Below are 25,311 nucleotides of genomic sequence, written 5' to 3' on the forward strand. Positions count from 1 at the left end.
TTGTGATTCTCTTCATATTCATCGAATCTGAACAAAAATTTTGTTATTGTTGAGTTCTCACTTTTTTTTGCTTTTTTTTTTTTTTTTTTTAAGTTTTTGTTGTTGTTGACGATGATGATGAATATTGCTAATGATGAAATAGATTTGTAATAAAGTGTTGCTATTAGCATCTACATCTTTACTTCGGACCACCAAATTCTTTGGACCCCCACCCAACAAAATGAGCCCCTACTATTTTCTCTTTGAACTCCCACCTCAATACCAACTATATCCCTATCCTCAAATCCAAACCTAAACCCTAGCCCCATTCCCAACCACCACCTCAGGCACCACTACCTTAACTCCGGCAACCCACAACTCGAATCAAAGCCCTAAAACGTAACCCTTCTCAAAAACCCCTCCACTGTTCTTCCAAGATTCCCCCTCCAATGGCCTCTCATTGCCACCACCCACCACCAGTTGCCACCACCTATTGTTACTGCCACTATTCTACCTGTTGTACACCTCTTCCTCCACCACCACCACCACCACCACCCTCTTTCGCAGTCCCAATTCCACTCTCCTTATCTCCACCTTCTTCACAAAGCTTTTCTCCACCAACCACCACTGCCGACCCATCAATGCAAATACCAAGAAGAGTTTCAACTCTACCAACAGACCCAGACGCAGATCCAACCCATTGTGTCCTCTCTTCTCCGCCGCATTGCCGTCATCAAATCCTCTCTCCGCCGCCAATACTCTGCTAATTTTGCTTCTAATTCTCTCTGCGATGTTACTGCCTTTACCATCCAAACCCACTTCAGAGCTTTTCTGGTTCGCAGATCATGAACGCCCCGTCAACTCAAAGACCTCGCTGGAGATACAAGGAGGGGTCACCGACGGCAGTGGCAGTGGTGGTCGCCGGTAGAGATGGTGGTGAAAAGGTTGGTGAGTTAGGGTTTGAGAAATTAGGGTTAGAGTTTGGGAAATTAGGATTAGAATGTTAGGGAGAGAGGTTAAAAATGTAACTTTATGTTTGGACAAAATTGGAATTAAAAAAAATAGGGAGTCCAAAGAAAAAAAATAAGTGCTAATAGCAGCATTCTTGTAATAATATCAAATTCACAGATCTATAATACATCTCCCTCTTTATCTGTGTATATATGAGAATTTGAATAGAAAAAGATAAAAAATTGAACAGATAGAAAAAAATTGAACAGATAAATTTTTTGAACAAAGAAAAAATTGAACAGATAGATAGATTTAAACAAATAAATGAAAAAACTGAACAGATAATAAAATTTGAACAAATAAGGAGGGAAAAAATGAACAAATAGAGAATAAATTTTGAACAGATATATATAAATTTGAACGGATAATTTTTTTTTTGAACAGATAGATACAAATTTAAATAGATAGAAAAAAATTGAATAGATAGATATAAATTTAAAAAGATAGTCAATGAAAAGTCAACAGATAAATTAAGAGGTAAAATTGAAAATAAATTGTCCTTTAAAACAAACAAAAAAAATTTCTCATCAAACTATTTTACAAAAGGTGAATCTTTCACCAACAAAAAATATACACTGGACATAATACCTTATACTGTCCTTAGATTGAAATTATCACCAACTTACTCTTTTTAAGAATTGTTTTTTTATTAATCAATATGACATTGCAGCATTCATAGAAACTGAAGGTTACGACTGCTTGTTTATCCCTTTCATTTACTCCATATAATCTACCTATCTATACTATTATATAATATAAAGAAGAAATTATTCATATCTTACCGTAAGATAATTTTTGTAATTTATCTTGTATTTTGCTTTTGTATATTTACCAATTATGTTATAACACATATTTTTGTTATTTAATATTTAGGATGCACCATTAATAATAAAAAAGCAAAAATAAAAATTAAGTGTAGTTGAGCTAAGTTTATTTGACTGGAAACAATTTTATTGTTACTATAAAAATATCTTTTATTTTTAAAATAAAATTGTAGTTTGTTATGTAAAACTGTACATAACACGAGTGTAATGCTAAAATACATTTAAACAAATGTAGTTATGTCAAAGTCTCCAAATATTCATTCTTAAATTCTCATAATTTTGAAAAATAAATAAATAAATACGTGACACCCCATTTCTCATTATTCTGATCTTCTCACTGCCTCTCCCAATTATTATCCAAAAAAATAAAATAAAAAAATCAAATAATATCTTTATATCACATGTCTATCAGTATGAACTAGTGGTAAGTCTCAAATGTAAGACAGATGTCCCATTTTGCGTTTAATTCTCTGTGCACTTGTTCACTTTTAACACATAATTGACGAGTCGTCAATATCTTTACTCTTAACACAAAATTTGCATCCCAAATATAATGCTAAATCCATTATGCGCCATCCAAGGGCAGGAATAGTTCACAATCAATCAGTACAATCTGCATTTAGTACGCTTCTATTACAGAATCCATAGTGTGAAAATGGTTTCTTTCTACAATTAGATATAAATAGAAACACAAAGATAAAATGACGACACGGAAAAAAAAAGAAAAAGAAAAAGAAAAAGAAAGGCAAAATCTTGTTTGCTCTTCTTTTTTCTTCAAAATCTTGTTTATTTTTTTCTTTCTTTCTGGGTTTCATGAACTCCAAAATTTGTGTAGGTAAGTGGTATTATTGTCTACCTTATTGACCCATCAGATATGGATGAAACCTTGCAAATGCCTGCTGAAGTGGTGAATGGCAGGTCTTTGTAGCAAGCAACCAGTTGACTGTCTGTGTGTAGATCCACTTGAAGTGTTTCCCAAACCTTCTTCTTAGGGTTTAAAACATCATCCGGATCACCTTTGAACCCTGGAAATGTTACTCTCTCTCCAACAGCAGCAGAATGGGGGGGCTCAACCAATTCAACCTGAAATCACATCAGCATCAATCAGGATTTACATTTCCCAGTGATCTCTTCACTAAACATCTATTCATATTCTCAAACCACACATGAGAGCTTTTAAAAAAGTCAAATAAAAAACATTAACAGCCCAAATCTCAGTTCTATGACAGGCAGGAACTACAATGTTGACCCCAAATAAATCCTAAAAATCAAACAATAACTAATAGTTGCACTTTGAGACTAAAAACAAAAACAAAGGAAAAAACTTAATTTAACATCAAAACATGATCAAATGCACTCATAAACACCAACATTTGTTTGTTGTAAACGATATGGGGCTGAAGTGGGGATTAAAAAAATATTCCTATCCTATCCTATCCATGTTTGAAATGCATTCATTTCTTTCGTACTCTCTTTTCGCTCTGCTCATTCAGTGGAAGAGAACCCCCCACACTCAAGGGCTAATGAAAGGCTTTGACACCCTGAGAAGTAGCTCAAAGCATGAATCAGCATGATGTCTAAGCTAATCAAAATTTAGTGATGGCAATCAAACCTGATTACTCAAGCAAACCCCCCTAATGGGACAGGTTTGGGAAACAATTAATCAGGGTACGGGCAGGTTTGGAACTAAACAAGCAAAATCCCAAAAAAGGTTCAGAGCTGGCTGCGGTACAAGGGCCCCGCCCTTTTCTGCCAAGGTAATATTTTTAATTTACTATGATACATTAGATAACAGGTTTCTACCTAGTGCCAGGCCCACTTATACATGCACCAGAACCATAGTTGCGTTGTGCAACACTAACAAAGGCTTATACAAGCTAATCAAGTGGTGTGTTGAAGTGGTTCTTGAGATAGCCATTTCCTGCTATTTTTCTTCTCCTTGTTGACAAAGAAGTCTCAGTAACAGATTATGTTAGAGGTGTGGATAAAGACATGGGATGTTGAATTGAGGAGGAATTTGCAGGATCAAGAGATGGATTGTTGCCTACCCTTTTCAGTCTGCTTTATGGATGCATGGGTATACATATGTCTACTTTCAATTTAAAAATGGGAACATATATATATGTCCATTTTTAAATTAAAGCTGCGAAGATCCTTGCAATTAACAATTTAACCAGGACGCAGCAGATCCACATTAACCAGGGTGTAGAATGGTCTGGCCTAAGGGGTCAGGGTCTCACCAGAGATGACCAGAGACAACGAGGATGACTGGGTCAGAGATAGGGCAGTCCAACGCGCGCACACAAAGAGAGAGAGAGAGAGAGAGAGAGTAAAGTGCCAGTGTCTAGTATGCCAACGCTCAAGGGAGAACTCTTACAAAAGTGATGTATGAATGTATTGTGATGTAAGGGAAGAACACCTATTTATGAAAGGTGGATATGTGACCGTAACCAATTATTCGAATATTCCATTAGGATGTCAAAATGTAATCAAATTGTTACGATTTGAATACAGGATGTTCGCAAGCCATTGAGTGTCACTTGGTTTGAGGCCAAATACATGAACCATACAGATTTCGTGAATTCGCTTCACTTGTAATAGTTTTAGATCTCTTTTGTCTTCTTGTTTGCACAGTTTAACCTTTTGTACATAGGCAAGTACCCCCTTTGATGCTCCTAATAAATTGCCTTACAAAAAATAAAAAAATCAGTTTTCAATGTACAGAAGGCGAGAGGATTGATAGCCAAGTTTTAAGGAAAGCTTTGAAATTACATTTTTTTACGACGGAACACTTAAACATTGTAAAAATTAAACCCAGAGCAGATGAGAGGAAAAAAATCAGTCTGCTTTCTTTCATCCTTTTCATTTCTTCTCTCTTTTCCCCCTCTATTTGGTGTCTAGGGAAGGTAACAACAGTATAACTGGGTTACTTACTTTGGTGTGATCGCTGTTGGAAGCTGCAAGAACCATTGCTTGTGATTTTATCCCCCTCATAGTTGCTGGCTTTAAATTACAAAGAACACAGACCTTCCGATTCTGAGAAAAAGAGCATCATCATGAACAAACTAGCAAAACAACAGGCACTAAGTAACTAGGGGAAAAAAATGGTAATTAGGAATCTGGAAAAACAGAGGACAGATAACCTGCATGTCTTCGAGCGGAATATACTTGACAAGTCCACTAACGACAGTTCGTGCTTGTCCTTCACCAACATCAATCTCTTCCACATATAAAGAGTCAGCATCAGGATGTTTCTGAGCTTTCGTAATAAGACCAACACGGATATCAAGTCTACTTATAGAAACTTCTGCTTCAGCACTTGTCTTAGGTTTGGCTGCAGCAGCAGATTTCATTGGCTGTTGTTTCTTACCCCTTCCGTCTATCAAAACAATGACAAAGTCAAGTAAGCAACAATTTATGGACCATTCTCATGTTTCACAACGGTAGGCATGCATTTTATATGTACCTATTTAAATTATACATGCACAGAACCAACAAAGACAAAATTTTGTAACAAAAATTAAAATTGGAAATTCCTCCTTTACCGAGTCAAGCTAACAGGGCCAGAACTGGCTAGAAAAACCCGGGCATCATCTCATAGTAAACAGTCGCATCAAGCATCAAATAAGAACTGAGACTAATAACAAAATATGAACAGATTATCATTCAACGAGTAAAAAAATCAAAATGTCCCTAAAATCCAAATGAATCAGTTTGCTCTTAAATACAAAAGACCAGTAATGCACCAAGAAGGAAAAAATGTATCATGTATAAGAAACACCAATGAACTAAACAATACACATAATATATGGGGAGAGATCACTTATACTAGTGTAAGAATATATTCTTACACATTTTTATAATTATTTGTTAGATCCACATTTTAGAGAACCTAAGATGCACAGACGTAGAAATGGACATGGACACAAAGACACAAATTTCCAAAATATGTGAGACATGACACGTGAGGTACGTGCAAAATATATGATTTTATATACTTATTATATGTCACCATGGGCATACGAGCCGGCAGGCCTTCCCTTCCCAGGCTCACCCGGCCAAGCTCTTGGTTGAAATTCGAAGACACCCCTGAACTTCAATTTCAACAGCATTTGCATGAGCTATTGCTTACTAAACATGCACAACATACATTCTAGTCACTTCCAACTTCATACAAAAAATTTCCATTGGACCGCTAAACTAGACAAGCTAGAGAAAAGAAACGTTAACCAAGTCGACGAAGTCAAAAACAAAAGAAATTGGGGAGATAGAAAGATAAATAATTATTATATTTCATATATATGAATATTTAAGTCAAAGAAAATAATTTTTAAAGTCAAAAGGAAGAGAATGGGTACAAATTTGCATTGTTATTGTTTTTGTTTTATTCCGAGTTATTTTATTCAAACTTACAATATGTTTCATGAGTGTCGAACGGTTGGGAAGTATCCGATGGCTGTTGTGTCATGTTGGCGTCGGAGACAAAGTGCTCCTTCTTAGAAGCATTCATGCTTCTTCAAAAAATGCACAACACAACATATGGGGGTCCCATGCAAATTTTTTGTATATTTATTATATGTCATATATATGAATATTTCATTCAAAGATAATTAAAAAAAAAAATAGAATATAACACAAATTCCTAAAATTTGAAGAATAACGGATTAAAAGATATAAATCTACTTTATTGTATTTCACTTGTGTCTAAGCGATGGATGCATGTATCCACCAAGTGTCCAAAGTGCATCTAAGTCTAAAAAAATTTAAAACTGAAAGGGCACATTTCGATGAGTGTCCGACACACGTTCGGAGTGTCTGATAGGTGTTATAATGTTCTACACAAACACACTGCCTTCTTAGAAGTGAATGCACTTCTTGGAACACAAGCATATACATCAAAGAATGACGTAGAAGTTCCAAAAACTACATTAGATGTATGGGATGCATAAGCTTCAAGAAGAAAAAACTGTCGGGTTTGGCATTCACAACTCACAAGAACTGACAATTGATTGAATAGAAACGGGAGGAATGTAACCTGAAACTTGCGTTTTCTTTAATTGCTCAGCGAGCTCCTTGGCTTCAGCTTCTGCCTTCAGAATCCTATCAGCTTGACTTCCGGCAAACTTCTGCCTAAAGAACTCCACTTCTTCATCTTTCTGCACACCCCAAATTCACACCAAATAAGTATGTTATCAACCAAATCCATGAAACAATAGCTAATACACAACATATGACGCAAATAACAACATATATACCAGTTCCTTAAACAATGGCTCTGGTATTCCAATTTTGTGACCAGCAGGTAGAAACTCCCAGGGTCTCTTTGCCCTTTCAATATCTCCATTTTCATCAGAAAGCAAAACTTGCATTTCAGGAGGCAAATTGAGCTGCTTAAATACCTGTATTGGCATTCGAGGCAAAAGCATAGAAGCATTGATGAAAATAACATGTCCCAAAAATTCCAAAAATGTTATATGGAGCCACAGGCAGTGAATACCTCAATGGAAAAGGATGGCATAAAAGGTTCTAACAGACATGCAAGAAGATATACTAGTCCAGCTGAAGTCTTCATAACTACTGAACAAGAAAGTTGGTCCTCCTTGTAAAGCTTCCAGAATTTGCTTTCCTGTATAGCAAATTATGAATATGGTTCATCTTCGAAGGGGTGACAGATACAAACTTCACAAATTGTCAAACTAAACAAGCACCCAAAACAAACTGTAGAAAAATGTTGCTGGCTTACTTGCAGATATGCATTTCCCTCACCCGAAATACTCATTGCAATCTTCAATCCTTGCTTTAGTTTAACCTGTATGAAAATACAAACAGGAACATTATCCTCATGCAAACAAATGGAGAGCAATATTCCAGGTCAACTGCATGCAAGAACACCAGATTGGCAAGTAGGGCATCAATCACCTTCTCCATAGCTTCAAAATATTGCACTACATAATCACCAACTTTTTCTCCAAATGCCTTGGTTAAGGGATGCGATTCTGCTCCTAAAGCATCAGGTATGATAGAATGATATCCTACGCCTTTACTTTCTTCCAAAGCTGTCAATTTGCATTGTGATTAAAGGCCAAACCATGCAATTAGAAGAGAAAACTAAAATTCCAAAACCCATAAGTCTAGCAACAAATATCAGTCTGAAACACCAGCATAATATATAAATAAATCATTTTTCCAGGAAAACACATGACAAAGGAACAAGGGTAATGCAAACCAAACACCTAGAATGTCAGACGTGAGATTGGTGTGATACAATTTCATAAAGGAGATATTATATATATTTTCTAATTTCAAGTACTCATAAGCAAAATAACGACCATGAGGTATGAATGGAGCATGAAAAAGGCCTATTCTATCATTAGGGATAGCATTTGACCCAAAAACAGGATGCCAGGATGGGATAGGTAAAACCAGTGAAAGGAAATACGAATGTAACCTGAAACAGGTTTAGGAGGGATCAGGATAAGTGGATTTTATACTACGCCACGCCATATATGTCCTCACAAGATCATATAAAAATTCATCATCAAGCTAAAATTTCAACGAGAGTTTAGGTAGCCTCCTTCACCCCTATTCTAGTTCTTTTAAGGGCACCTTCTGCTTGGATCAAGCTGGCCATCCCAGCCTTGTGAACGGCATGATATATTCCTAATTTCCAATTACGGCTCTAGTTCTATTATTATACTCCAATTGTTCACAAATAAATCAGCACAATATGAAAAAGTAAGCTGCTTTTTAAGCAGTTACAGAAATGCAAAAATGTCCTATGCTTAGTGAAACTTTAATCCCATGTCCCTTCTAAAAGAGAGGCCTCACAGCCCTCACCCTGCTCACACCAATCTCTTGGACAAGCTTACGCAAAGGATATGCATGGAATGTATGCTTGCTATGCAGGATCTAAGTTTCATAGGTTCTCATTGGCATTATGTCTTGGTGTATGTAATGCCTACATGGTACAGTTTTAATAATTATTGTTATTATTTTTTGATGAGTAAAATTATATTAGAAAGAAGGCACCAAGGGAGTGTCACCCATATACACAAGAAGAAAAGCACTATAAGAAATAAAAACAACACACGTATTTATACATTAACTATTTACTCAAAAGACTATGAAATCCAAAAAATGGTTCAAAATGGATCAACACCACCCAAAAACCAACCATACAAAAGGTATAAATTTCTATTGTTCAATTTAAAAAGTAGTTCTTCTCTCCCATATAAAGTCTTCCAATTGTGCTCTCCCTAAATAACCCATATCAATCATAGAATGGATAAGTTTTGAAAAACTTTCCCCACTCTAAACCCCTTCCAAGAATGGATAAGTTATGAAACTCCCTAGGAAACACACACAAAACCCAAATATACCAAGAATCACAACCCAAAGTTAGCTAGCCACCATACAATGAATTAAGAAGGTGATTAGTTGCTTCCCCATTTTGCTCACACATTCAAGACCAATTAGACATACAGACATTTCAAGCCATATGTATATATAGGCCTCGTTTAGGAAGTTGGCTATTTTGGTGAGCTATTTTAGTTTTTGACTATTTTAATAGGCTAAAATTTTTGTGTTTGGGAAGATGATTGGATTTTTTTGTAGTTTGATGTGATATTTGTAAGAGAAAAAGTAAAATGATTATGGGTTTGATGTAACATTTTGTCTTATTTGCTATTTTAACCTATTTTGTCTTCTTGTGAATTTTAGCCAAAAAATAGCCCAAAACCCCCATAATTTAAATTAAATCTAAAATTACGTACAGGATTTAGAAAATTCAAACACAAAAATGTTTTCTCCATCCTTGCTGATCTCATAAGTGTGGGATCCTGAGAGAGATGCCTACCTACGCTGAATTACTGTTATATTTTTCAATCTTCAAGGAAATAGAAGGAAGAGCAAACGAGAAAGAAAATTAGGTCAAGTATGGCAATGAACTGGCAAGCCTTTTGAAGCACAAATACGGACGGGATACAATATGGATACGGTGATACGAAAAAACCTAAAAAAATAGGATATGGGTACTACTAGGATATGTTTGTAAAAAAAAAAAAAACTTTTTAAAATATTTTTAGCAAATGAGTTACAAAAAAGCTTAAGAATGTTGAGAAACTATTACAATTTTCTAATGCAAGATACTAATATTTATGAATTAGGTCTTAATTTAAGTTGGCAACTACTTTACATCTTAAATTTTCAATAGGCCTTGCAAATATTTCATTCCAATATCAAGTCTAACATGTTTATTTTATAATAACATTCCACGAGTTTTCCTAGTGTCTTACCCATTTGCATTAGTGTTCAATGTCAAAATATTGTATACAAGTTCACTTGCTGATTTAATTAATGATATTTAAAGTAATCCTTACTTTCTAAATAATACAATAAAGATATGTCATTTCGACAAATTATGAAAAAGTAGGAGATTAACTCACTATGTTCTTTCTATCAAAGATGTAAACAAAGTATTATGAAAATATTCTTGTATTTATCATCACAAACTGCTATGCAAGAAATGCTACAATTCCAATTTTGTAAAAATTATGATGCATGACTTGGAGTATTCGATATTTCAAAATTAATATCTGATATGTATCCATAAGTATCAGTATCCGATATGGATACGTCTCCCTTCTAGAAGTAATCATGCTTCATAAGCCAAACCATATCCAAAAGAAATTTTCCTTTTAAAAAATGCCCTGTCCACCAAATTGGTAAATTGTTGTATATGCAGTTAATTTAAGAACACCAAAAATATTAAAACCAGTTAAGAAACAGTGAAGAATCAAAACACATCAAATAGTAAGCATTTTCTGAAACTGAATTCTTCATATCCAAAACAGTTACCTGGATCCTTAGCAATAAAGCTCAACACTCGATTGATGAAATTGCCTAAATTATTTAGCAACTCGCTGTTTAGTTTTGCTTGCAAGTCTGCCCACGTAAACAATGTGTCTGACACCTAATTATTGCAATCCATAAGAATTAGCAATGGCAAAAATAGATATCTTTTTTCTTTCTTTTTGAGCAGATAACAGTGTCAAATAATATTTTAACAAGAGTACAACCTCTGGCCTATTAGTCAACAAGTAATATCTCCATACTTCCACAGGAATATTTGTATCTTTTGCATCATTTCCAAAAACACCTATGCCCTTACTCTTTGAGAACTTCCCTGGCACATAAAACCCAATATAACATCAAAATGTGCAAGACACAAACCATAAGAGATTTTGTTTGTCACTCAACCACAAAGTAATCAGATGGCACCTAAACCATAATTTGAATTTAACTAACCTGCTTCATAGTTCAAATATTCAGTAACACTAATTGTCTTCATCATAGTCCAGTTTTCACCAGTTCCAAGAAGCGTGGATGGAAACATAACCTGGAAAAGATAATCATTAACAGCTAAAACATTCAATATTCAAACCATCAAAAACTTGATCCCATTTAACAGTTGTGATATTGAGTATTGACACAAATAATTAAACAAATGCGTTACATTCTAGGAGTGACTGTTTGACCAGAGTTACCCAGTTAAATACACCTGTCAAGTCACAATCCTAAAACCAGCATAAAAACTATAGGCACCTTTAGGGCAGCAGTTCCTACAGAAACTAGGTGAACTTCAAACTCAGAATTAATTGATTTCTCAGCTATTAATAGATTATCATCTTTCGTTATTATCACGCTTGGCTTCGGTTGAAAACAAAACTCAATGAATGAAACTGAAACCCTCAGAACTAGTCAATGCCTGCCATACTTGGCATCATCATGACTAACAAAAAACATGAATCTTAAAACCCACTCTTCCCTCTTTCTTGATCCATGGTCGTCTTCATCTCCTTTTTGAAATATTTTGGCTTTCATGTCGGATTCATTTAATTTTATGGTGTTTCAGAAATTGTTCAAATTGTATATGTTTTGCATAACTATAATGAGTTTTAAGTTCTTGTTGTAGGACCAGAATTTTGTTATGGTATTCCAACTCTTGCCCTCTGTTATTAGAATCGCACGATTTGATTCAATTCAGTGGGTAATCGATATGAACAGGTTACATGAATCGCAAATAGCTATGAATCGGTGGACCATTGAACCGAATCGTTGACTCATGAATCAATTCAATTCTCTAAAATCAATGGTTGGCTTTCTTTTTTGGTTTTTTATTGTTGGAAAGGGTTCAATACAACCTTTTAAGGTCATTAGGATTACTATATGCCATCTTTTGACTTTCTCCCTCCCAATTTACTCTCAAATATTCAATTTTATCCAAGTGCTTGCATTTACAAAAGGAATTTTTTTAAGGCATCAAGTGAGATTTTTGATTAAGTTTCAAGTTTTTGGTTTCTTAACCTTGTAAAAATTTTAAAACATTGTTGTTGAGTTATTGTTACTTGGAAATTGAAAGTTTGGCTTCGTTTACTTTCTTTATTAAGAATGGTTGATAAGAAACAATATCTAAAAAGGGAAAGGTAAAGTGGTGAACATAGAAATCCGTGTTAACTTTACCATGTGATCATCATTCAAAACAACATTTTCATTGATTTAAGTCTAAATATTTCATATTTATTAGATATATATAATATCCAAATGTGTGTGGATATATTTTCCTATATAATTTAAAATAAGTGATTGAATCTTTACAATTCGCAATTTGATTCGCGATTTAGTACAAGTCCATTTCAATTCACGATTCGAATCCCAATTTGACAACTATGCTCTTACCTAGCAAACCTACAAACTATAATTCCATTTTGTTTGTGACGGATCTGGAACCTCAAGTTTGAATATTTAAATTCGAATGCAATAATGTGTTTAATACAATTTTAGAATTGCGTCAAATTATCATAAACTAAAATGACCAGTTTAAAGCCAGGTTCACAAATAGGGTTGTGTTCAGCTTTAAAATGAAGAACTGCATTGTGTGCATGAAACAGGTTGTATTTTCATTGTCACACCATTCCCTAACACGTAATCTAATTTTTTCTTTTTTTCTTTTCCTTTATAAAATACCACTAGAATAACAAAACAGCATTAAACATGGCTGAATATGGTCAACTACCAGCTGGCATTGTAGCCTTCTCCAAAGAAGAAATCCACACATAACCCTCCACCAACATACATGAAGCCTTCTCCAAAAGGTTTTGTTAGGTGAGTCAGAGGATTCCAAACTCGAGCCTCTGAAATATAGCCTAATCATGAACCCAATAGGACAGGGACAAAACATCTTATAGGTTGTAGGTATATTTGTCCAATCTTTCCACAAGGCATCGCCATGACATCCATTTGGTGTCATGGACTGCAAGACATATGCGCACACACATGCCATGCTTGCATCCCAAGATGACACGTGGCCCAATCTAGCACCCAGGCCTAAGCACCTTAGGTCACACCTCACTCTCCCAAGGCCCTGCGCACCCTGCGTGCCGCTAGTGACCTCCTTCACCCAAATCTCAAGCTAGATTTGTTCACTTGAGCGGCATCGAGTGTGACTTGACCTCTAAGATTGAAGCTTCCTACTAGCACAACTTAGGTTAAGAGCAGGGCCTAGGTACCTCTTTTAGGGCCACCAAAGGATTTGTAGATTGGAAGTTCAAGGGTATCCGGACCGCACTTGGACTAGTCTTAGAGAGAGAGGGGCATTGACCAAGACATGTGATACCTCGATGGTTGTACACCTACTCCTAAGTCGTTCTAACACAACAAATAGGGATATTTCATACCTACCAACTGACCACATATGATACGCCCGCAAGGCCTCATTGAGGTTGCGAAGTTGCCTGAAGTCCCCTTTATTTTGCCTAGCCAAGGAGGTTGAGCCACATGGCCTCAACTTAGCTTGTTCACCACCCTATATAAGGAGGCCTCATGCATGCCAGATAATAATTGGCCCTCTTATAATGAATATTCTATAGCTTAATAACCTTTATTAATTAATAGCCTTTTCGCACACACAAAATGACTTTTTTTTCCAAGGAATATAATTAATAATTCTATCACTCAATAATAATTATTATTATTTTTATAAAATTCTGAGTGAAAAGAAATACATTAACAATAATATCTTCTTTTTTTTGATTGGCACTGGGTGTCCGAATCACAACTCGACTCAACCCCAGGGGTGCACAGACCCTCGGCAAGGAGTTTCCCACAAGGGCGCTACAGTTAATTCAATGGTTTTCCCCCATTCCGATGGCCCTGAGAAATTATTAGCACTTAAAAGGTTTCAATCCCTGAACCTTGGAGGGAGCACACCCCCAAGACCCAAGACCCAAGGCCTTGCCAAACCAAACCAAACCAAACCGTAAGTCCCATCAAATAGGGTCGGCTACATGAATCTTTCTTCTCCACTCAACTATATCATCCACCATTTGGATAGTCAAATTAAGGACATTCATATCTCTATGATTTTTGAGACTGAATCTTTGTACCCTCTGTCCTTGCTCTTGCATAATAGAATTTTTTGATATAATTTGATGAAAATTAGGTAGTACAATCACATGTGTTTTTTTCCATCCTGAAATGGTGTTTCGGTTGTTGATGGGTCGAAATTGCTATTCATTGTAGGTTTTATTGAAAGGGATTCATTGTAGGCTTAAGAATTGCCCTTGTGGTCATTGTTGTTTCAAATTATTGGAATTGGAAGAGCTACCCTTTGCATGTTTTTATTAATTACGTTATTAAATAACCTTAAATTGATATGTTTCTTTTTACGGCCAAGCTCTCTAGGCTTTAAGTAGTATTTATCAAATTTTGAAGGGCAGCTGGTCTATTCATACATTGGTGTTGGTGATTTTAGCTCTTCTTTAGCCCCTTTTCTTGGGCAGCTGCAGCCAAGAGGCACTAAAAGCCTCTAAACCAAATCAAATCAAATTAATCTTTTTGTCTCAATCAAGTGGGGTTAGCTACATAAATCAATTTTCGCTATTCCACTCTATCAAGGGCTTATATGCTAAAAGCCTCTAAAATTTTTAATGAAAATTTAAAAATAAACTTTTGAGAATTGATCTTTTTAGTTATTTTTTTAACTTTTTATGAAAAAATTAAAAAGAAAAAGACTGTTTATGTAATGATTTTTTGATTTCCCTCCCGAAATATCAACTTCTCAAAACAGGCCTTAGTTTTTGTTTGATATCTAATTAAAAAAGTCAAATTCTTTTTAACTCTAGAATTATGTGATTTCAACCATGGCACAATACAGCGATACTTTCATTACATGACACATCAGTTTGATTCTTCTACAGTTGTTGCAATTTTAGACACCCCCTTTATTCTTATAGATTGGCACTAAAATACTCTTTTCTACTCCTCTGCCATTTTCCTAGTCAACAAAATCTTACTAAATAACTTAGTCAACCAAGCAATCCCTTTTTATCCAAACATTTCCAAGCTTCAATGGAGATATCATCGGGTCCTAAAACTTTATTCGATTTCATCTTCTTAAGTGCAAGCTCCATTTCATAGTTCCTAATTCTGTGATAGAATCTGTAGTCTTGGTTTTCCTTATTATTGGCTACTTCCTCCCATTTTGACCTTCCTCCATATTTCTCATTTAACAACTTCTCAAAATAGTTCTTCGACCTCTCCTTAATCTCTTCATCCTTCACCAACACTTTAAAGTCCTCACTCTTGATGCACTTAACCTAATTAAAATCTCTTGTTTTTCTCTCTCTTATCTTAACAAATTTATATATTCTCTTCTCTCTCTCCTTACTATCTAGTCTAGTATATAGGTCATCATAAGCTTTCAACTTAGCCTCTCTCACTACTTTTTTAACCTCTTAATTAGCCAATCTATAGCTCTTAAAGTTTTCCTTAGTTCTATCCTTCTGCTACTTTTTAAAGCACACTTTTTTCGTTTTTACTACCGCTTGAACCTCCTCCTCCTCCTCCCTCTGCCACCAAGTTTCCTTAGAGTTGGGTCCCTTTCCTTTCGACTCTCCAAGGATTTCCTTTGAAATTCTCCTCATACAATTGGCCATCGAGTTCCACATAGCGTTAACATCATCCTCCAAGTCCCAAGTACCTTCTATATCCATTCTATTCTTAAATCTTTCTAGTTTATCCCCTTTTAGGTCTCACTATCTTGTCCTACAATGCTCCACTATCCTTCCTAACTTGGTATTGCCCTTTAAAACATAAATCTAGTACCAAAATCCTATGTTGAGACACTAGGCTTTCTCCACGAATCACCTTACAGTCGTTGCATTTTAGATAGTCTACTTTTCTTACTAGAAAGTAATATATTTGGCTCCTAATTAACCCACTTTTAAAGGTTATCAAATGCTCCTCTCTCTTCTTATACATAGTATTGGCCGCCACCAGGTCAGAAGCCATCACAAAATCTAAAATACCCTTTCCAGCCTCACTAGTGTCACTAAAACCATACGCACCATGCACCCTCTCATAACCTAATTTATCAATTCCTACATGGCTGTTGAAATCTCAACCTATAACTAGATTCTCTCCTACAGGTATTTCCTTGCAATATCTCATCCATTTGGTCCCAAAAATCTCTCTTAGTTTGATATCCTAATCATAATGTCTACCAATTCCATAGTCTTACCATTTAAAGTTTCTACATTCCATGCGGCTGCCCTAAACCTATAGTTTTGAACTAGCTTCTTTATCTGCGCTCATCCAAAAAAAAAGCGGAAACCTTTGCCCATTTTTCACCGCACTCAAGTGTCGATATGGTGCCCCTTGCTTACTTTTCGAAACACCCAAAAGCAGGCACAACATGTCATTTCAAGGGAATGACCTAGCATTTAATCGATTCAAAGTAGGATTTCATTTTCATAAGGGATCCGAGCATTTTTTTACATGTTGGTTGTCGACTGCCGGCTACCTAACACACAACCCTCCTCCTTTACCCAGGAATGGGATCGGCGGAATTGTTAACTTATCAAAAAAAATAAAAATAAAAATAAAAATCTTAGGACATATTAGTTTATTAATAATAAAAATAGGGGTTTGAAGTTTTTGTACAACCAAAATTTGAGATAATACATATAATTTGTCAAAAAAATAATTGTTTGCCTTAAAAATGTATCAATGTCCTATTATTATACAAGAAATTATAACAACAGATAAATTGTCACAAAAAAAATCACATCGAAAATTTGTATTTTATTAATTTATATATTTTACTCTTCCAAGATTATTAATTGTTAAGAGTTTACTATTTAAGTGTCCAAAGTGTTGTGCTGATGTTGGACATGGTGTCAAACACGACATGTTCATAGAAGTGTTTGTCCTTCTTAGAAAAGCACAAAGCCACAACCCTTCAACATACTTTACCAGAAAAAAACAAAAAGTAAAACTAATCAGCATACAGAAAAAAAAATGGCAATGTTGTCCATCATGAAAAACATCTAACCACCCGAAGTTAAATAATATTGGTGTCAATAGAATATTTGTCACCTGTAAAATGCAAGAAACAATTTGTTGTACTTGTAAGGCATCATACAAAATGGAGCACTGTCATATGCTGTGCAGTTTACTTTGGTTCTCAGGTAAGTCAATGTCTCAGCTAAACAGACTTTAAGTGAAGGCACAAGGCCCAGTGTTTTAAAAGGCGCGTTTAGGCTCCAGGTGCAGTGAGACATAGCTATGTGCCTCAAATAGCTCAAGGTAAGGAGCATTTGCTAAGGTGCAAGGCGCATGTATGCGCTTCACTTACTCTTTTGCTCAGCCATTGATTTAAAATATTTTTGTGTGTGTAGCCACAGGGAATCACAACCCCTTTTATATAAAAGGCAAACATATTTTCCAGCAATCAAAAAAAAAGTTTAGGCATATGTTCTTAGTGAAGATGACGCATATTACTAAGTTCCAAGGACAACAATGCATTCAATATAACTTATTACTATTTGGATTATCTTAAAACTGGAAACATTGGTTTTTGTTGGATGTGAATGTAATGTTTTATGATTTTTGTTAGATGTTATGTTTGTGATTTTTAGAGAGTTAAATGTCATGTTTAAAGATTTTTTGAAATGTTGAACATTACTTTCATGATTTTTGGAATGTTGGATGTTCTTTTATGATTTTTAGAATTCTAGAAAAAATTGTTATGTGAGAAACTTTGCCTATATTTAAATTTTGCTCATCTTCTACAACTTGTGCCTCGTATTGATGAGGCGCTTGCCTCACCTTGCGCCTCACACTTGGGCTCTAGGAGACGTCTGTGCCTCAATGCACCAAGAGATTTTTAAAACACTAACAAGGCCAACTCCAACAAGCATAGAAACAACACCCAATTAGTACCCACTAATGGGTTTGGGAGGGTTGGGTTGGGTACACCTCCAACCTTTGGCATAAAGGCACAAAGTGGTTGCCCTCATACTTGAACCCATAACCTCAAGATTAGTAGGCCGAGGTTTTAACCACCGACAGATACAACTCTACAATAGGTGCTGAAATGTTACACGTTTAGGGCCCCTAGAGTATGCTTTTAGTCCATTTACTTGTGTTACTTAACGAATTAATGCTTTCCTGCATATCTACAGGTTGATTAAGCCTTTGTGGATCAATTTTCCTAATACGGAGCTCTTTGCAACCTAATTGGATTTGATCGAGCCCCAAAAGAAAGAAAGGAGAGACATGAAGCTCCAAGAAAAAAACCAACCCTCGTTGCCACCCACTACTCAAGCAAAGGTGGTAACCACTAGAGAGGAACCAGCACGAGATGAAGAAATTAAAAGCTCGTGAAGGTGATCCACTACCTATGGGTGCCTGAGCAAAGGTCGGGCTCCGCCTGAGCAAAGATAGACACAAGGCTGAGAAAATTAAAGTCAATTGTGTGAGTTAAGACCCAAAAATAGATCTAGTTCAAATAGAAGAATAAATAGAGGGGTAGGTCTTCAAAAAAAGGGTTCGTGAATCATTAAAGGCAACTCTAGAGGCCAAAAAAAAAAAATTCCAAAGTTCAAAGAACGGATTTTTCATTGAACATAGTGATTATCCCCTACTCTGTGAGCAACGAAGTTCCTTTCTTCGGGTTTAGATAAACCCTAGACAAGTAATTTTGGCTTATTGTATTATTTTGGGATTGATTAGTACTTATGATGATTGTATAACTCCAAAGAATTATTAATAATCAGTTTTACAAATATTGTATTTTATTTCTATAATTATGAATGCAATGGTTTCTTTTATACAAATATCACAACCTTTAGGTAAAGGTGGGAATTTTCGACATGACTCAAACCATACACGTAGTTAGAGAGTTAGGGTTGGCCATTTTTTGACACAAACACGAATATAACACAACCCGATAACATGAATATTAAATGGGCCAAGTCAGTGTTGAACCTACATAACATGAAATTGACACAAATAACCCATTTAACGACTAAATAGTAACACATTTTAATTTTATTTCTACTAAAGGGTGCAATGACATTTTTTAATATAAAAGTTTGTAAAATAGGATTTTAAGGCTAATATAATTTTTCGTTTTTTTTCCATTTAAGATAATTTGTTTTTTGTCAACTATTTTAGAGTCAATCTAGCAAAGGATTATAATAATAGGGTATATGTTTTTTAAATAGGGAATATGGAATTGATCTTAATCAAATATTTTTAAAAATAACTTCATCTAACAAATATTCAGTGTGTTTGGTTTCAATTTTCTGGCAATTGAGTTTTTTATTGTTCGTGTTTTTTTGTTTTTAATGAATATTTTTAAAATTTAAAGCAATTTTTTTACTTTTTTAGATGCACCTTACTTAGATATATCTAAAAAGTAAAATATTTTTAAAAATCAATAAATGCACAAGAATACGAAAAATGTATTGAATTCTCGTATTTTTTTTGTATTTTTGATATTTAGTAAATTTTCTAAAGATTTTTTTCACTAATATTATACTATTTATGTTAGGTGTATCTAAAACTTTTAAAAAAATGCTTAAAATATTAAAAAAATTCAGTGAAAACAAAAAAATATGAAAAACAAGAAAAATTAATTTTCTAAAAAATGAATCCTGAAAATCCAAAACAAACAAACTTTGTTTCATGATATTTAACTTCTAGAAAAATAAATAAATAAGTTCACCATACACTCGGTATTTTTAACAAAGGGTGAAAGTTCATGGAATGACATGTTAACATGACACAAACTGGACTTAGACCAAAAGCAACACAGCACGATAACATGAGAAAATAAACGGTTAGGTTAGTGACGTAATTTTGAAAAGAACCCAAAATGACACGACAGGAATACAACCCAATGCCCAACCCTACCTATAGCAATATTAGGAAGGATTATTTGTTCCCCTTTCTTAATTTTTTTAGTAGAAGAGATCCTTTTGCAACAAAGAACATCATTCTCAAGAGTCCCCTATATTAAATTCCAATGTTCTTTATTTATTTTTCAGTGTTGGTTGGGTTTTGTTTTTATTTTTAACATTCAAACAACTCATTACATGAAAATGCAAGCCATCCCAAACAAGTAAACCCCAAAATTGAATTTACAGCAAGGCAAGAAGTTGCAAAGCAATCTTGCTAAGTGGTGCGCCAAGCACAATGACTAGATCAGCAACGCATAAATATGACTAAATGTAAATGTTGCATGTTTCTTACTGTCTTCACAGGTTTCCTGTTTGCTAGAAATACGTAAATATCAAATAACTGAAAATGGAACATAATGACAATGTACTTACAGTGTGGAATGGCACATTATCCTTGCCCATAAACTGATACAACTCCACATTCTCAGGATTCTTCCACCACTTCTCCCACTCTGATGTGTAGCATGATGTGATTGAGACATATCCAATAGGCGCATCAAACCAGACATAGAAAACCTAACCATCATATTTTCAGACAAAAGAAGATCAATTTAAAAAATCTGAAAACAGTTGATACTAATTCAAATGCTCCCTATTTGACAAATACAAGCAACACCAATCTATAAATGTGAAACATTACTAACAGCATATTTCTTAATAAACCTTATCCTTGAATTTCTCATGTGGAACAGGAACTCCCCACTTCAAATCTCGAGTAATACATCGAGGTTTTAATCCTTCTTTGAGCCATGCATTCGTTGCTTGGATAGCATTCTGACTCCATGACCCAGCAACTGACATCTCATTTATATACTCTTCTAGCTTATCCTTCAACAAAGGCAGCTCAAGAAACAAATGGTTGGTATCACGGATGCGTGGAGTGTTTCGACATACCTGTTTACAAAGCAAGCTCACGCATTATTTAGAAAAAAATATGAACGTCAAAAAATGGTTGTTTCCTCATTTAATACGCAGTATTGTAATAATTACATATTATACACATACTCATGTTTCTGTGTTCCAATAGTTTTTTTTCTAGATAAGCATGTAATTTGGTTTTAAAATGTGGAAGAGAAAATGTAAAACAGGGTTACACTCTCATCCAGTTTCTCAAGAAAACTTCAGATTCACTTTGTTGAGAATCACAAGGGAGTCTATCCATATCAGGCCAGTCACAACTTTTTTGGATTTAAGAGTCTGGACTCAATCAGAGCTCATTTGCATGAAACTGTAGGAATTAATAGTGCTCCATGGGACTGCAATTACAATAAGGTATTGGGAAGACAAAATGTTACACAAAGTAAGACATTAATTCACCTTGCATCTGGGATCTTGTAATTCTGTTGGATTTAAAAGCTTCCCACACTGTTCACATTGATCCCCTCTTGCAGAATCATAGTTACAACCTTGTGTCGGGCATGTGCCCTCTACAAGTCGGTCAGCTAAGAACTTTTTACATGTATCGCAATATAACTGCATCATAAAGATATTCAAATTACGTTTCAAATAATATATAGGCTGAAATATAGTTGTAAGAGAAGCTAATGTACACCAATTGAACAATTTGAAAACAAAACAAGGACACCCAGCAGGAGTTCAGATCACCTTTATAGTTTGAGAATATAAAGCTAATGTCAAAGGAGTTCAAACCTGCTGCATTGTGTTCTCAGAAAGCCAATTGTTCTCCAACAGTTTCTTGAAAATTGCTTGACAAACTTCAGTCTGTTGTGGACTTGATGTGCGTCCGAATTCATCAAAACTTATGTTAAACCATTTATAGACCTCCTTATGAATTGCATGGTATCTACAAATGTAAGAAAGATGAGGTGAGGAAAGATATATATTATAATAGAATGCTATATATCTTAAAGCAGGATTGTAACGTCCTATCCTATGTAGCAGGGTGCCATTAGCCATCTCATACACTTAGTGAACAAAAAGTGTCCCAGACGTAGGACAGACGCGCCATGCAGGGACACGTGTTCGACACACCATGCAGCAGTGTCACAGTATGTCAATTTTTTTAATAATTCTTTTTCACTGGATATGGCAAGAACACGCAAAGACACAGCAGAGACATGCGGGGACACACTTCGGGACACGGTGAGATCTTATTTAAATTTTTCACAACCAATTTTGGGGGTCATATTATTATATTAGAAAACATAAAGGTTGAATTTTTTTAAAAAAATACAAAACTAAAATTAAAACCATTGACAACACCGCATAAATCTAACCACAGTTGTGAAGTTGAAAGGCAGTCTGGCTGGCTTCTAACAATTCCTAGAGCTCCAACACAACACAAATCCAATATCTGACTGATTTAAATTAAGTGTGCTTTTAGTGTTAAATTAGTGTCAGTTTTCATTAATTTTGGTTGCTTATAAATGTAATATTTATATATATATAGCAAATAAAAATATATACAAATATTTTTTTGCCGTATCTTCAGCATGTATGTGTCTCGATTTATTTGAAATTGACATATATCACGTTTGTGTCCGTGTCCGTCCCCATGCCCATGCATGTGCCCATGCTTCATATGAAATAATACTATGTTTCGCCAAAAATGCTTCAAAATTTAAATTATCAGCACACTGGAGCCATGTATGTAGGCCAGCCAAGTTTGATATTAATGATGCTTTTCTTGGCTGCCTTTCAACTTACATGCGAGGGGAAAAAAATATGGACAGGTTTTCAGTGATGACTAGGTGACAGTAACTGATGTAGCCCCTAGATATGGTGCTATAATTCTTATTTTGGAGAACAACAACAAATCAAAAATCAAGAACAAGGACAATGAAGGCAGGCATTGGGTCAAGATGAAGATGTAGTATGAGGGCAGATAGATGCTTGGCAATGAAGTGCGGAATTGGTGGCTCCTCCTCAACACCCTAATAATCGAAGAGGAAAGAGGACGGAGAAGACAGCACTAAAAAGGCTAAAATACCTCTGTTATGGGCATGGAATCTTATTATCTAATGGGTTTTAAATTTAATCTATGGAAAAAGTGGGGACCTTGCTATAGAAAATGTTAGCATTCCCCATCTTTATTTTATTGGAATCAAATAGACAATATTCCATAAGTTTTCTTGTTGTCATGCAATTACTTCCAATGAAACATTTTTACTAATTGAAGCCAACAGAATGAATCAAACAACCTGACCACACCAGATACATACTTTCAATAGTCTCCTCAACAAGTCTTGTGATGATGAAATCCCTTGAGAAAAAATTAAAAACTCCCCAAACATATTTTGCCAAATGGGTTCTCTATGCCATTTTTATTTTTCCACTCCAAGAACAAAAATTTAACTTACAATAATACCAAACAGTCCCTAAATTTTGAATAGCATTTAGATAGCCAAATTTTGCTTAATGAGGTTGGATTCACATATAAATCTTTACATGATCTCATTTGACCGTGTTGTGTTTTAAGAACAAAACATTCTGCCAAACGAATTCTCTGAGCCATTTCCATTTTCTCCGCTTTCTATCTAGAAAATAAATTGTTTGGTTCCAGTTTTTAGAAAACAGTTTTCAGAAAATTCTACTTTTTTATTTTTCATATTTTAATGTTTTCAATGAATTTTTTTAATATTTTAAGTATTTTTTAAAATTTTCAACCTAACATAAATAGACTTAAAAAATATAATATTTGTGAAAAAAAATATTTAAAAAATACACTAAATACCAAAACAAACAAAAAAAATACGAAAATTCAGAATATTTTCATATTTTTGTATATTTATTAATTTTTTAAAATATTTTTTCACAAATATTTTACTATTTTAAATACATCTAAGGTGCATCTAAAAAATTACTTAAAATTTTAAAAATATTCACTAAATATAAAATTAAAAAAAAACAACAACAACAACAAAAGAACTGAATTCAAAAAACTGAAACCAAACGCATTCAAATATTTTTAAATAATACAAAACAGTCTCTAGATCATGGATAAAATATTAGATATCTTATATATATACATACTATCTATATCTATACTTATATACTATTATACAAAGCCAACACTCAGGTTGGTGTGGCTGTAACATTTTTTCATTTCCGAATTTCATTTCACATATTAGGCCAAAAAAAACCAAAAAAAAAAAAAAAAAACTTAAGTGAAATAGAATTACTAACTTGTCACAAATTTCTTTAGGGGTGCAATTCTCTTCCAAAGCCTTGGTCTCAGTTGCAGTCCCATACTCATCAGTCCCACACATGTATATGGCATTGTAACCGCGAAGCCGGCAGTACCGGGCGAACACATCAGCACTCAAAACACCTACCAATACAATACAATACAATACAATTATCAACAACAAAATAATCAAAATCATTTTCAAACCCAATATAGAAAGAGAGAGCCAGAGAGAGAGAGAGAAGGGTATTACAGCCGATGATGTTGCCGAGATGAGGAACGTTGTTGACATAAGGCAAGGCGCTGGTGATGAGGATGTTTCGCTTGCCGGCTATCGGAAGTTTTGGTGCGTTCCGATCGAGGTCGCCCATCTTTGCTTCGTTAGAGAGAGCAGTCTGCAATGTGCGTCACTGTTGGGAAGAAAGAGATGCCATAATACTAGTGAGTGGGGGTATGCAATTAGGGCAGGTTATTTGGGAACTTAAATGCCCTCGTATTTCATTCAAATTACCATCTTTTTGTCTATTAAGCAATTTGCTCCTCTCCTTATCTTTCCTACATCGCTTCCTCCATGCAATAGTTAATATTCATTTAAGAGAATTTAACGGTATAAATCATTCTAAAATAATTTTTAATAAAATAATCTGAGCTACTAAATTTTTTTTAGAATGAATCTTAACCATTAGAAGAAGGAAGTGAAGAAAAGAATGCAATAAGAGAATCCTTGCTCGCCGGCCGAGGGGTGTTTGGCAACTTGAGTTTAGACTATTTTTTGGTTAAAATTTACAAAACAAAATAAAATATGATAAAATAATTAATAAAAAAAATATCAAATTCATAATCATTATTTTTTCTCTCATAAATATCACATCAAATTACAAAAAACATTCAATTATCTTTTCAAATACAAAAAATTTTAATTTACTAAAATAACAAAAACCTAAAATAACTTACTAAAATAGCAATTTCTCAAACACTCACTTTATTACGTTCTACATGTTTATTAAGGTTTTAGTAGGTTCAAACTTGAATTTTAACATACTAA

At 34.5% G+C, this 25,311-nt stretch overlaps 1 protein-coding gene across 2 annotated transcripts; it reads right to left on the reverse strand.

The window, feature by feature from the left end:
• Positions 1-2,350: 2,350 nt before the first annotated feature.
• On the reverse strand, positions 2,351-24,847 carry LOC114267413 (putative methionine--tRNA ligase). Of its 2 annotated transcripts, XM_028208473.2 has the most exons (17): positions 24,520-24,847; positions 24,266-24,410; positions 21,770-21,923; positions 21,437-21,592; positions 20,783-21,013; positions 20,492-20,635; positions 11,121-11,211; positions 10,892-10,998; positions 10,671-10,785; positions 7,734-7,870; positions 7,558-7,623; positions 7,312-7,440; positions 7,070-7,213; positions 6,850-6,970; positions 4,958-5,193; positions 4,749-4,850; positions 2,351-2,897 (listed from the first exon to the last, which is right to left on the reverse strand). In XM_028208473.2, the coding sequence occupies exons 1-17, from the start codon at positions 24,635-24,637 to the stop codon at positions 2,667-2,669; spliced, it is 2,427 nt and encodes an 808-aa protein (XP_028064274.2). In that variant the 5' UTR covers positions 24,638-24,847; the 3' UTR covers positions 2,351-2,666. The 2 variants fall into 2 exon arrangements, with proteins under 2 accessions (XP_028064274.2, XP_082724960.1); XM_082868834.1 differs by lacking the exons at positions 2,351-2,897; positions 4,749-4,850; positions 4,958-5,193 and adding an exon at positions 5,365-5,451.
• Positions 24,848-25,311: the final 464 nt, after the last annotated feature.

This window comes from Camellia sinensis, chromosome 5 (genome assembly GCF_055761805.1).
Source record: "Camellia sinensis isolate YWXY chromosome 5, ASM5576180v1, whole genome shotgun sequence".
Lineage (NCBI taxonomy): Eukaryota > Viridiplantae > Streptophyta > Magnoliopsida > Ericales > Theaceae > Camellia > Camellia sinensis.